The sequence below is a fragment of the Rhinoraja longicauda genome, chromosome 11, assembly GCF_053455715.1.
Source record: "Rhinoraja longicauda isolate Sanriku21f chromosome 11, sRhiLon1.1, whole genome shotgun sequence".
NCBI lineage: Eukaryota > Metazoa > Chordata > Chondrichthyes > Rajiformes > Arhynchobatidae > Rhinoraja > Rhinoraja longicauda.
Genome location: NC_135963.1, coordinates 45,138,702 through 45,151,617, shown reverse-complemented (window position 1 = coordinate 45,151,617; position 12,916 = coordinate 45,138,702). Strand labels below are relative to the sequence as shown.

Genomic DNA, 12,916 nt, shown 5'->3' with positions numbered 1-12,916 from the left:
TGAATTACTCCAGCACTTTGTATCCCAGTGATACAATGATTATTCAGTCATTTTTGTGAATTTTAAGAACCAGGCAGAAAGAAGGATCGATTTGGCAAACTATGAGTAGGAAAGGGGGAAGTTGATCTGCCTTTGAATGTTGGGAACATTTGAAAATAAGGTTAATGTTGAAGATCGCATGAAAATCTAGCCCTTCAACTGCTGACAGATCCTGATTGTGCATTTCCAGTATTTTCTAGGTTTAGGAGTATTTTTTAGGAATGAAAGAAAATACACTATCTACAATTACTAGAAATCACCTAACTCTTACAGCACAGTTGGAGGCCATTAGGTTCATCGGGACAATGCCAGCTGCTAGAAGGACAATTCCTTGGTCCCATTCCTCTGTTTGATGCTCTGTCAATTATTCTTTCTATCCAATTCTTTATTGAAGGCACCACTTGAATTGTTTCCACCATAACTACAGACAGCGAATTCCAGATGATGACTCTGTCTGATTAAAAGGTCAACCTCGTATCACTCTTGTGCCTTGTGCGCAAGATTTTAAATCTGTTACCCTTGGCCCACAAGCCATCTGCTAATGAAAGCAAAATCCCTCTATTTATCTGATCTAAACAAGTCATTATCTTGGGCACTTCCAGCAAATCTCCTTTCAATCTTTTTTTGCTCCAAGAAGAATAATCCCAGTTTCTCCATTTTGAAATTAATCTGATCACAAGAGCCATTCAAATCCTTGCTGCATACCTCAGTATAAGATCCATCCTGCAATCCAAACTTTTTTGCCAGGTACTTCACCGTGTTTAACATTAGACTTGATTTATGCAATAAATATCTACATGATTGATAACAAGGAAACTTCCATATCTCTTTTTTTTTGTCTGTAGAATATGGATATCGCTGGAAGAGTAACTACAAATTTACATTTAAATAATTAAATGAAAAATTCTTATTACTAATAGCATTTATACCAATTCTCAATTGCCCTTCAGAAGACCTGTTTGAACCACTGCAGCCTTTCAGGTGAAGATATTCTCACATTATTCTTACATAGGAAACTCCAGGACTTAGACAATGCAATAAAGGAGCACTAAATATTTCAAAGTCCAGATGATGTTGGAGGGGAACCTGAAGCTTCAGGTGTTCCCTTGTCACGTTTGCGGACATGTAGTGGATTTGAGCGCATTGTGGGAGCAGCCAACGAGTACAACGCATTTTGTAAGTGGTCCACAATACAGCCACTGCATTAGTGGTGGAAGGAATGAATGTGCAGGGTGGTTGGATGGTATCTAACTCTTTGAGATCCAACGCACTTAGGCAAGCATAAAGCACTCAATAATAATCTTGTATTGATGCGATATCACTCACTGCACGATACCCAACCTACTGACCTGTTCTTTTAGCCACCACATCTTTGTGGGTGAGTTGAGTTTCTGGTCAGTGGCAACCCTTGAGTGTTCATGCAGGGGGATTTGGGAACAATAATGCCTTTGAATTATGATCATAAGCTGGGTGCCCGGCTGATTTTCTCTGACCACTGAGACCAAATATTATGCTTCAACCATTCCATCTGTGGAGATAAGCTAACTTAGACAATAGACAATAGGTGCAGGAGTAGGCCATTCAGCCCTTCGAGCCAGCACCGCCATTCAATGCGATCATGGCTGATCACTCTCAATCAGTACCCCGTTCCTGCCTTCTCCCCATACCCCCTCACTCCGCTATCCTTAAGAGCTCTATCCAGCTCTCTCTTGAAGGCATCCAACGAACTGGCCTCCACTGCCTTCTGAGGCAGAGAATTCCACACCTTCACCACTCTCTGACTGAAAAAGTTCTTCCTCATCTCCGTTCTAAATGGCCTACCCCTTATTCTTAAACTGTGGCCCCTTGTTCTGGACTCCCCCAACATTGGGAACATGTTTCCTGCCTCTAATGTGTCCAATCCCCTAATTATCTTATATGTTTCAATAAGATCCCCCCCTCATCCTTCTAAATTCCAGTGTATACAAGCCTAATTGCTCCAGCCTTTCAACATACGACAGTCCCGCCTTTCCGGGAATTAACCTAGTGAACCTACGCTGCACGCCCTCAATAGCAAGAATGTCTTAGGATAGAGGCTTTACCATGAAATTTTCCACGTCAGCATGTACAGTCCCATACACAGTAGTCCTTTCACCCACATTTCAGCTACTGTCAGAAGCAAGAGAGAAGAACAACTTACCTGTGATTGGTCTTAGTCTTCTCAAAACAGATGAAGGTCTTCTCATGTCAGCAAGGAATTTATACAAATCTTCATCACTAAGACGATCTCCCTCCTAGACATTAGCATGAGGTGAAAGAGAAGCAAAGAAGGGAGTGAAAGATGTATGTTGTATTTATGGATAAATTACTGACTGCTTTTATATCAGATGGCCTTATCACCTTTTATGTATGATGTGAAACTATGTCAGGATACCTGTTTGAAGAAGTTTGTGACCGTCAGTGTAGCAGGCCTGAAGCTCGAAAGGTTGCATGGTTCGTCCCCAGTTGACATTCGTTCAAGAGAGCGTCTCCCGACCAGTCCAGAATTCCTTCTTTCCGACCAAGAACCTTTCCGCTCTATCGGGAAATTACGTCACATAATTAAGAAAATCCTCAGTGTCACAGAAAGCCCCTTCCCGCAAATACTGCAACATAACTTCACAAGTTGTATCCAATTTCCTCCCCCAAGCCTTAAACTTTGAACATCCCTCCAAAATCACACATGCTATTTCCACCATTCTCAATCTCATAATTCCTTCTGACATTGCAGTTCAGCAATAACTGCTGCATTAGTCCTTTAAAATAGTCATTGTATTCCATTACAAGAACTTAACCAGTGATTTCCACAGAGTAAAAACTTTTTGTTTAAATTCACCTGTTGCCTACTAATACTAATCCATCAAACAACAGTCAGTCTTTTTCCCCAAGGCGGGAATGTAAAATACAAAAAGGCATAGCTTTAAGGTCAGTTGTGGAAAGTCTAAAATTGAATTTCACCGAGACAGGAATGTGCTGCACACGGAAGTGGTGGAAACAGATATAACAGCGATGTTTAAGCGGCATTTAGACGGACACAAACAGGCAACAAACATGAATGTAGACCACGTGCAGGTAGATGGGCAGTGTAAATTGGCATGATGGTCAGCACCAACATAGTGGGCTGAAAGGCCTGTTCTTGTGTCACACTGTTCTATATTCTAAAGCTCTGACAGCAACAGCAGAATGTGGGAACGAGAAAACCAAAAATCTGCAGATGCAGGAAAATTGAAATGTAACAGAAAAGTTTGGAAATACTCGGCTGGTCAGGCAGAATCAATGGAAAGTGAAGAAAAGTTAACATTAAAACACAAATAAAATCAGGGAGATGACTGGCATGTTAGGCCTTGCCAGTTCACAGGAAAAAATGAACAATTATAACAGATGAACGACCAACAGTAGAAATGGTCAGCAAGAACGTGAGCTTTTGTACAGTTTTGGTCTCCTAATTTGAGAAAGGACATCCTTGTAATTGAAGCAATGCAGCGAAGGTTCACAAGATTGATCCCAGGGATGGCGGGACTGTCAAATGAGGAAAGATTGAAAAGACTAGGCTTGTATTCACTGGAGTTTAGAAGGATGAGAGGGGATCTTATACATATAAAATTATAAAAGGACTGGACAAGCTAGATGCAGGAAAAATGTTCCCAATGTTGGGGGAGTCCAGAACCAGGGGCCACAGTCTTAGAATAAAGGGGAGGCCATTTAAAAACTGAGGTGAGAAGGAACTTTTTCACCCAGAGAGTTGCGAATTTGTGGAATTCTCTGCCACAGAGGGCAGTGGAGGCCAAATCACTGGATGAATTTAAGAGATAGATAGAGCTCTGGGGCTAGTGGAATCAAGGGATATGGGGAGAAGTTGGGCAAAGGTTACTGATTGTGGATGATCAGCCATGATCACAATGAATGGCGGTGCTGGCTCAAAGGGCCGAATGGCCTCCTCCTGCGCCTATTTTCTATGTTTCTATAAATAGCTTTTAAATTCAACATTGAACCTGGAAGGCTACCACATGCCCAATAGTAAGATTAGGTATTATTTCTCAAGCTTACATTGGGCCTTGTTATGACAGTGCACAAGGCCAGAGATGGACGAGTCAGGAGTGAGATAGAGAATTAAAATGGTAAGCAACAGGAAGGTTGGGATCACCCCCACGATTGAAAACAGATGCTCCACAAAGCAGTCACCTAATTCTCTATCTCACTCCTGACTCGTCCATCTCTGGCCTTGTGTTCTCTGCTTTGGTTTCTCCAAAGCAGAGAACACCACAAAGTGAGCAGGGAATACCATTCTCTAGACTGAATCGTTGCTTCGCTTGGATGAACTGTTTGGAATAGAAAGTTATTCAAGAAAATTCAGTTAAATGTGTGTCACCTCCTGCTCCAATCTCCGAATCTGTACCGTCTCGCTCCAGGCTTCCTGCACTGTTAACAATGTTCATTAGATGTATGGCAGTCCAAGCAAAAGGCATGCGGTACTTTCCCAGTCTATGACAGAACTGCTCTGCTTGGCTCTTCAGCTTCTCCAACTTTTCCTTGTTCTGTAAGACATTAAAAAATATATATCATTAGGGGCAACTGAAGTTCTGTCACCGAAGCAATCATCTAGTTCCACATCGTTCTTAAACTTGCGAGTTAGAAACTCAGCTAGGGCATTCTACCCTTTACTGCCACGTAAATAATACCCTATGCAAGCTTATTAAAAGCAAATCAGAATTATAACATTTCAATTACAATTTAGAAATTACTTATTAGTTTTCTGTTGGAGTCATTGCTTGGTAAATATTAATTCCTAACATTCCTAAAATATTTCAGAAAGACTGTTACTTTGGCTGTTTCTGACTCCTTGAAGATCATGTAGGGTTCTGCACATTCACCAATGTCTCCTTGTTGTAGAACTTTTTCCAACTGAAAAATGAAACAAAATCATTTATAACAGCAGGTCGCATGTTCTCTTCAATTATAAACTCGGGCTTGTAAAAGTTTCAGAATTCACATTAGAGTGCACGAGATGGCTTTAGTAAACCCAGCCTGACACTGTTTGTCATCAAAACTTAAGTTTATGCACTATCTTCAACATAAATATAAATTGCCTTTCACTGAGGGATGACTCAAATGGAAATAAATCTAAAGCTAAAGACTGGTGGCTGAATGCTTATCCAAAAAGTGAATTTAAAGAAGCATCTTGAAAGATGTGAAGAGGCGAGAAAGTGTTACGTGAATAATGCCTGACGAGAGATCTTTGACAGGATATTGCACACACCTATGATGAATGAGATCATCAAAATTGTTTTTGCGAATGGAATCTGTAATTGAGTATGACTGCTCTGTATAAACATCTGTAGTACAGTCCTAACCTGTAGGTGAGAAACAGAAAGTTTCCTGACCAAATGTAGTTAAGCAAGGCGCCCATCTCTTCTTTGGGTGATACATCAGGCCTTTGACTAGATCTGGAAATGCATAGATACAAGAAGCTTCCCTGCATGTGGGTGATTTCACCAGCTTCTGTTCGATCTCAATGTCAGTCTGCAGATGAATCTGCCATCTCCGACCAGTTTGAACTGGCCATGAGGGCCAAAATCAATTGCAGCAAAGTCGCATTCTTCAGCAGCTAGTGCAACCAATTTGTTACCTTCACTGTCAGATCCGATTACCTGAAGGTGTTGCTCCAGAGGGGCTGGAGCATGCACCATGACCAGGGTGGAGCATATTGTTAAGGTAAAGAAAAAAACAATTTACCAGCAACGGCAATCACTGTCAATCAGGGGAAAGAACCTGGTCAGCAACGCTTGATCTTGCTGAACCTGGCACAGGTGTGGTCTATACCCAACAAATGTCCTGTGGCAATCACAGCAGTTTCTCCTTGATTTTGAGCTCATAAATTCAATGATCTTGTTGCTTGAATATATTTTATACATATATTGCATGGAGTGTATGGGGAAAGACCCTTTCCCCACATTATTCAAGTAAATTAAAAAAAGACCAATTAAAGCTATATTTAATTGTGCAGAGCAAGCTCGCTGGGTGATAATTTGGCACATTTCATTCCAGTATTCTCCAAATGACTTGAATATTCATATACAAGTTTTGGGTAACAGGGCAGTAAGAAATACCAATCAATGTTTAACATTAACGCTGCTTCAATAAATACAAGTTGTTTTGTTGCTCCTCCCCTCTCCTTCTGAATTTCCAATAACTTTGGCCACGAAGCAAAGGTAACAAAAACCATGCTGTTCTCCCACCCCCATGGCCCATTACCCCATAATCAGTGTCCAGGTTCACATTTGAAGCAGGATAAATGGAAAACAAACACGACTGCATCTTACCACAGTGTTGGAGAGCTGCAGAAAGGAAGAAAATAATTTAAAACATTTCTTACCTTTATAACTAAAAAAACATCCTGACATGGATAAGTGATTGAAAAGATTGCTGATCGGGCTAACGTTGAAATAGCTGCAGGAGGAACATGAGGACGAAGCATGCCTTTAATTTGCTCAGAATTCAAATCAAAGAAGAAGTTTTCAGAAATCTGGGGAATAGAAAACATATTTGGTATAAAGTAGAAAAATTAAAGACCTGGTTTTTAAAAACTTACGAAATATTCAATGGAGCGCTGGTATTTGCATTAGCTCCATGCCACCCTCTAGAGATGCACACATGAAATTTCAGTTAATAGGGAACAACGCAAAATGAAGTGGATAAGATAAACAAAATTATTAAAAGTAACAGCACCACAATTAGAAAAAGGAAACATTACATTTCATGGAAAAGGGAGTTTAACATTTGCAAATTCTTGTGCCCTTAAAAAAAATGACCATTAGTATTACTATCAAAGATGCCTTAGTCATTTTTTAAATAGATTGGAGGCATTGGGGAGATCCTACAAATTCACCCTGGAGTAATCCTCATGTCACTTGCTATCTTTGATCATAAAAATATAACAATTACAAATATTAAATTAACAAATTTAATATTAATAACTCCAAAGACGTACAGGTATGTAGGTTAATTGGCTGGGCAAATGTAAAAATTGTCCCTAGTGGGTGTAGGATAGTGTTAATGTACAGGGATCGCTGGGCGGCACGGACTTGGAGGGCCGAAAAGGCCTGTTTCCGGCTGTATATATATGATATATGATATGATATAAATGACCCCGCAACAACGTTCATTTACAGAAAGGAATTCGAACATTCCGCATCTTTTGCATGTCGATGTTTATTTTCCTATCTTCACCTCTAAAAACACCTTAATTGCCCTATAAAGGTTCCACATTTAGATTATACTAGACGACCCGTGGACCCGTTGGGGTCCCGTTGGTCCCGGGTGGTCAGCAGCAGGAGAGCGGCCGCAAGGCGCTGCCTCATGTCCATCCTGCCGGCGGTCATCTTCTTTGACCTTCTCTCTTCCGCCGCGCTACAACACGTGAGGAAGGTCCGGCGTGGGGCACGCCGGGACGGGCACCTGTCCTGCCAGCGCTGCTGTGTAGGCGCGCCGCCGCCGGGCCCAGCAGCCCTCCCCCAACTGCGCACGCGCGGATACTGGGCCCGGTCACCCTCCTCCAACTGCGCAGGCGCGGCTGCTGGGCCATGTCGTCCTGCTGGCGGCCATCTTCTGTGACCTTCTCTCTTCCGCCACGCTGCACCATGGGAGGCAGGTCAGGCACTGGGCACGCCGGGACGAGCGCCGGTCCTCCCGGCGCTGCTGCCTCGCCGCCACCGAGCCAGAAAACCCTCCCCCAACTGCACACACGCGGATACGCGTTGGGTTCCTGTTGTGACGCAAGATGAACACGGAAGTATTAGATGAAAATGGCGATGTTTATTTTATGGGGAATGTGTCCGAAATACAGCCAAAACGGTACACGAGAGTTCAACAATTTGAACAAAACTTGATACTGCACACCGCAGGCGAATGGTGGGTATGGTGGCCCTAAAATTGTTGCGCTGCCGTGTATCGTTTTGGCTGTATTTCGGGAACATATATGCTCAAGCAAAAATAGTCGCTAACCTATGGGTACTTTAAGTCGTGTCCTATCCCAGTCATTTACATTGCAACAATCAGATCACACAAAAAATACAGCAAGGAGAATCTGAAACCCATCATACAAACCAAACTGTATCAAAACAGAGGCAGCATTGTAACTGGCCCATGAGAAAATTCTGTTGCGAACTGTATTCGCTTAACATGTGATGAGCAAAATAACATTATTCAAATAATCTATTTTACAAATCCACAGACACTTTGGTTGGTTATGGTGCTGTCCAAAGTTGGTTATGCACTGCAGCGCAGGAGGCTGAGCTGAGCAGTGCAGAAATATTCCACATTTGAATACTTAATTGGTTGATCTCAAGCAAGACAGTACTTCGGATAGGAAGAAGAAAATTCAAACCAATTTTCTGCTCTTAATTCTTGTCCAGCATTAAATCCAAATTTGACAAAAGGTTCCTGTTTATATTTAATAGAACACAAGTTTCATTAACTTGTTAAGTGTCCATAGAGAGAAAGAGAATAAAAAATCAAGGGCCAAAAAATATTTACAGTACCAACCTTTTTCTTTTCTTTCACGTCATACAAGGCCAAGCTTGCAAAAATTGGCTCAATTTCAATTTCAAACCTATAAAGACAAGAATTTTGTAGTCAAATTGTGTAAACATAGAGATTAGCAGCAAGCCTCTTGCATCTGTTCAACCATTCAAGCCAACCATGGTCCATTCACTCAATGTAATATTCTTGCTCCACCTCTTATCTCTTGATGCTTTTTGTGTCCTGAAATCTACCATCTTAAATACATTCAACCATTTGCCCCCCTCCCTCTTCTGACAGAAAATTCCACAAGGTCAGCCCTCCTCCCCACCCCCTTCAAATGAAGAAATCTCTCTTCAGATTTCTCTTCATTTCAGTTCTAAATGTCTTTTTGTTGTACCAACATGGCAACCCCTGGTTCTAGACACTCCCAACTGCCACCCCACCCGCATCCCAACCAAAGAAAAAATCCTTCCTGGATCCAGTTTACCCCTCCATCAGAAATTAACATCAATGCGATCCCTTCGCAACCTTCTAAACTCGTGAATTCAGGCCTAGTTACGTCAAACATTTCTCATTTTGTTATACCATCTTCAGAATCGGTCCGATGAACCTTCTCTGCATTCGCTTTAATGGCAGGTATATCACTCTTTAGGTATGGAGACCAGAATTTCACACAATACTCTCGCTGTGGTTGCACAGTATTATTATAGATAAACACTCCAGTATTATTGTAGATAAACACCCCACATATTTTGAGTTTCCAAAGCCTAACCAGGGCAGAACCTTTACAGTGCTGGGGAGTAATATAGAGCAGAGGGATCGAGGAGTATAGTTACATAGTTCCCTGAAAATTGTGTCACAGGTAGATACGGTGGAAAAGAGGACTTTTGGTACATTGGCCTTCATCAGTCAGGGGATGCCTGTAGAAGCTGGGACATTATGGTGCAGACTTTGGTGAGGCCGCATTTGGAGTATTGTGTTCACATTTGGTCACCTTGGAAGGATGTCATTAAGAAGGAAGGACTGCACAGGAGATTTACAAATCTCTGTTGCCAGAACCAGAGGACCTGATCTATAGGGAGAGGTCGGGCAAGCTAGAAATTTAACCCTTAGAGCGCAAGAGGCTAATGGGTGATCTTATAGAGGTATATTAAATCATGGGGAATTGACAGGGTGAATGCACAGAGTCTTTCACCTACAGTATGCAAATCAAGGAACAGAGAACTTAAGTTGAAGGTGAGAGGGAAAGATTTAATAGAAACCTAAGGGGCAACTTTATCACTGCGTGGTGAGTATGTGGAAAAAACTGCCAAAGGAGGTAGTTGAGGCAGATACCAAAACAGCATTTAAAGGACACTTGAACAAGTACATGGATAGGAAAGGTTTAGAGGGATATGGGCCAAATGCAGGTAAATGGAACTAGCTTAGATGGGGTATCTTAGTCAGCATTGATGAGTTGGGCTAAGGGGCCTCTTTCCCTGCTGTGTGGCTCTATGTCAATCAATTTTCAAACTATGCATGCATATTATCCCCAATCCTGTAAGTCTTTATTTTCCACATGTGGAATTCCTTACATGGGACTTTATCAAAGGCCTACTGCAAATTTAAATAATCTATATCCTTTCTTTCCAATTTATTTATTCAACAGTTACATCCCAACTCCAGTTAGTTTGTCAAACATGATTTTCCATTCGTAAATTCATGTTGGCTTTGTTTAATCCCCTTGAAATCTTCTGAGGATCCTGTTATCACATCCTTCATAACAGACTCCAGATAATGTTAGGCTAACTGGCCTATACCACCTGTTTTCTCGTTCCCTCCTTTATGAGATAGTGGGGATTACATTTGCCATCATCCAATCTGCAATATAATTTAAGCATACCAAATACAATTTATTTTTTAAAGAAAAACATACATACTTCAATGATAAGCATTTTACAAGGAGCCTTTGACCAAAATGTTCCCTGGGAACGTCTGGAACACTGTGCCTTTCTATTGGTTCATCCTGCAATTAATATGACACAAAGCAGAGAAGTTAGTTCAAAAGTCAAGGAAACACCAATGAACATTTAATACTGGCCTTTATCTCCCAAGAATGGGAAATAAAATGTCTAACTTTTACACAAGTCACAGTCATCACTGCATGATTCTGGATACCCACCCCAAAGAAAAATTTGTTGTGATATTGAGCCAAACATGCAGATGAGTAACTCATTTCTAGACAGGATAGCTTCTGGGCTACTACAATTAGCCTTTAGACTTTAGAGATACAGCATGGAAATAAGCCCTTTGGCCCACTGACTCTGCACTAACCAGCAATCACCTGCACACTGGCACTACCCTACACACTAGGGAGAATGTACAGAAGCCAATTAAACTACAAACGTCTGTATCTTTGGACTCGGGGAGGAAACCAGAGCACCCGGAGGAAACCCACACAGTCACAGGGAGAATGTACAAACTCTGTGCAGACAGCATCTGTAGTCAAGATCAAACCTGGGTCTCTGGTGCTGTAAGGCAGCAACATACTGCTGTGCCACTGACCCTTGTTCTTCATTTTGCAGCAAGGGAAATCAGACAGAACTCAAACTTCTGAGAACTGAAGATGAGCTCTGCCAGAAAGTACCACATGGGTGTTGGATGAAGACGGATCTAGGAAAGTACCAATACCCTTCAGTATTAAATAGTCTGAGATATATGGAGCAAGCTCCTGCATGAAGTATGGCAATCAGAACAGTGGGGCATTGAAATCTGTGAACAGTCCTCCAGTAGAATCATCTTCAAAAAGTAAAAAAGAAAATTGGAGAAGTTAGGGTGGGAGGTGTACGTGTGTGTGTGTGTGTGGAGGGGGGGGGTGTAATGCATTGTAAAATGCTTATCATTGAAGTATGTATGTTTTTCTTTTAAAAATAAGGGGGGGGGGGAGGGCAGTGCGAGTCAAAGGAGACGTTGGAAAAAAGTTATTTAAAAGCAATCTATAAGTTCATAAGATAAGTTTCTCGCAAAGTGGTAAGTATAAATGAAAAGACTGGGTGAAGCCCTGTTCCTGTTCTTGTATTTTTCTGGGAATAGAGAAATGAAAGTACTCAGTAGAACCCATGGACTGACAACACTAGAATAAGAAAAATATGCATAGTCATTCAAAATGAAAACTTTCTTATTACTGGTTTCAAACCGCTGTCCACACAAACTGCCACCAAATAGCATCAAATCCAGAAACTATTTTGCAGGAAAAGCAATCTAATCACAACCTAAGCTTTGGATAGCATATGTCTTCAGCTAACTGAACAGCACAGAACATTATATGAAACAAAAATAGACAATAGACAAAATGGAAAGGGCTTCATCATATTTGTCCTAGTCAATTTACACATACATTAAGCATTTTATAGCAACAATAAGTACATTTTATAGCATAGGAAAGGGCCCTTCGGCCCACAATGTGCCAAACACGAAATAGTTCAACTAATCACAGCTGCCTGTACATGATTTATATCCCTCTGTTCTTCACTTCCATATGCCTATCTAAAAATCTCTTAACCTCCATCATCGTACCTCCATCACCATCCCGGCAATGCGTTCCACGCAAAGATAATAGAGCGGAACAAGATGGACCACTCCGTTGAAATCGCAAATACTGAAGTGTAGTACGCAACAGAGCGGAACGTCTGCCATTTTAGGAAGCAAAACCCGCCGTTCGTTATGCCTCTCGCAGTGTAATCAGTGTTGTGGGGGAACAGTATGTGTGATGATACCATTAAAATGCAGAATATATCTCATCTATCAATTCACATTTTTTTGTCACTTTTCTTTTAAAATGTTTTTCCCCTTAATTTCTCTGATTTTATTCTTTCTTACTGTTTCTGCCCATTTCCCTCCCATCCTTCCTCCCCAGCCCCCTCTTTTGTGCAGTTTCCCTTGTATTGCTCTAACACATACTCTGCACAAATTTAACTTATATATGTGTGTGTATATATATATATATATATATATATATGTATATATATGTGTTTGCATGTCTGTGTGTGTGTTTGTGTGTGAGAGGCAAGATAGAGATAAATAGATCTCAAAGTTCCTTCTCATGGATCAGAAGCAACTTTGATTTAAAGCAATGCTCTATTTCTCTCTTCATCTTATTTTTCACATGATGTATATGAACCATAAAGGCGATTCGACCTTTATGGTTTATGTTTATGCATATGCATACGCACATACATATATCTCTCGTTTCTTTCTTGTGATTTCCTCTAATTATTTGTTTAGCAACCTTTTTCTTTCAATCTCTCTCTATCATCAGTCATGCACACACTTCTCAGCACAGGGTTCTCCCTATCATGAT

General features: G+C 41.1%; 1 protein-coding gene across 12 annotated transcripts in view; it reads right to left on the bottom strand.

Moving 5' to 3' along the window:
• dock7 (dedicator of cytokinesis 7) overlaps positions 1-12,916 on the bottom strand; it is a 133,882-nt gene that overhangs the window by 97,982 nt on the left and 22,984 nt on the right. For all 12 annotated transcript variants that reach the window (XM_078407527.1, XM_078407528.1, XM_078407530.1 and 9 more), the window contains exons 7-13: positions 10,497-10,582; positions 8,599-8,665; positions 6,431-6,580; positions 4,879-4,959; positions 4,427-4,592; positions 2,453-2,595; positions 2,219-2,312 (exon numbers count right to left, since the gene is read on the bottom strand). In XM_078407527.1, the coding sequence (XP_078263653.1) occupies positions 2,219-2,312; positions 2,453-2,595; positions 4,427-4,592; positions 4,879-4,959; positions 6,431-6,580; positions 8,599-8,665; positions 10,497-10,582 (787 nt within the window). The remainder of the gene's footprint in view (positions 1-2,218; positions 2,313-2,452; positions 2,596-4,426; positions 4,593-4,878; positions 4,960-6,430; positions 6,581-8,598; positions 8,666-10,496; positions 10,583-12,916) is intronic.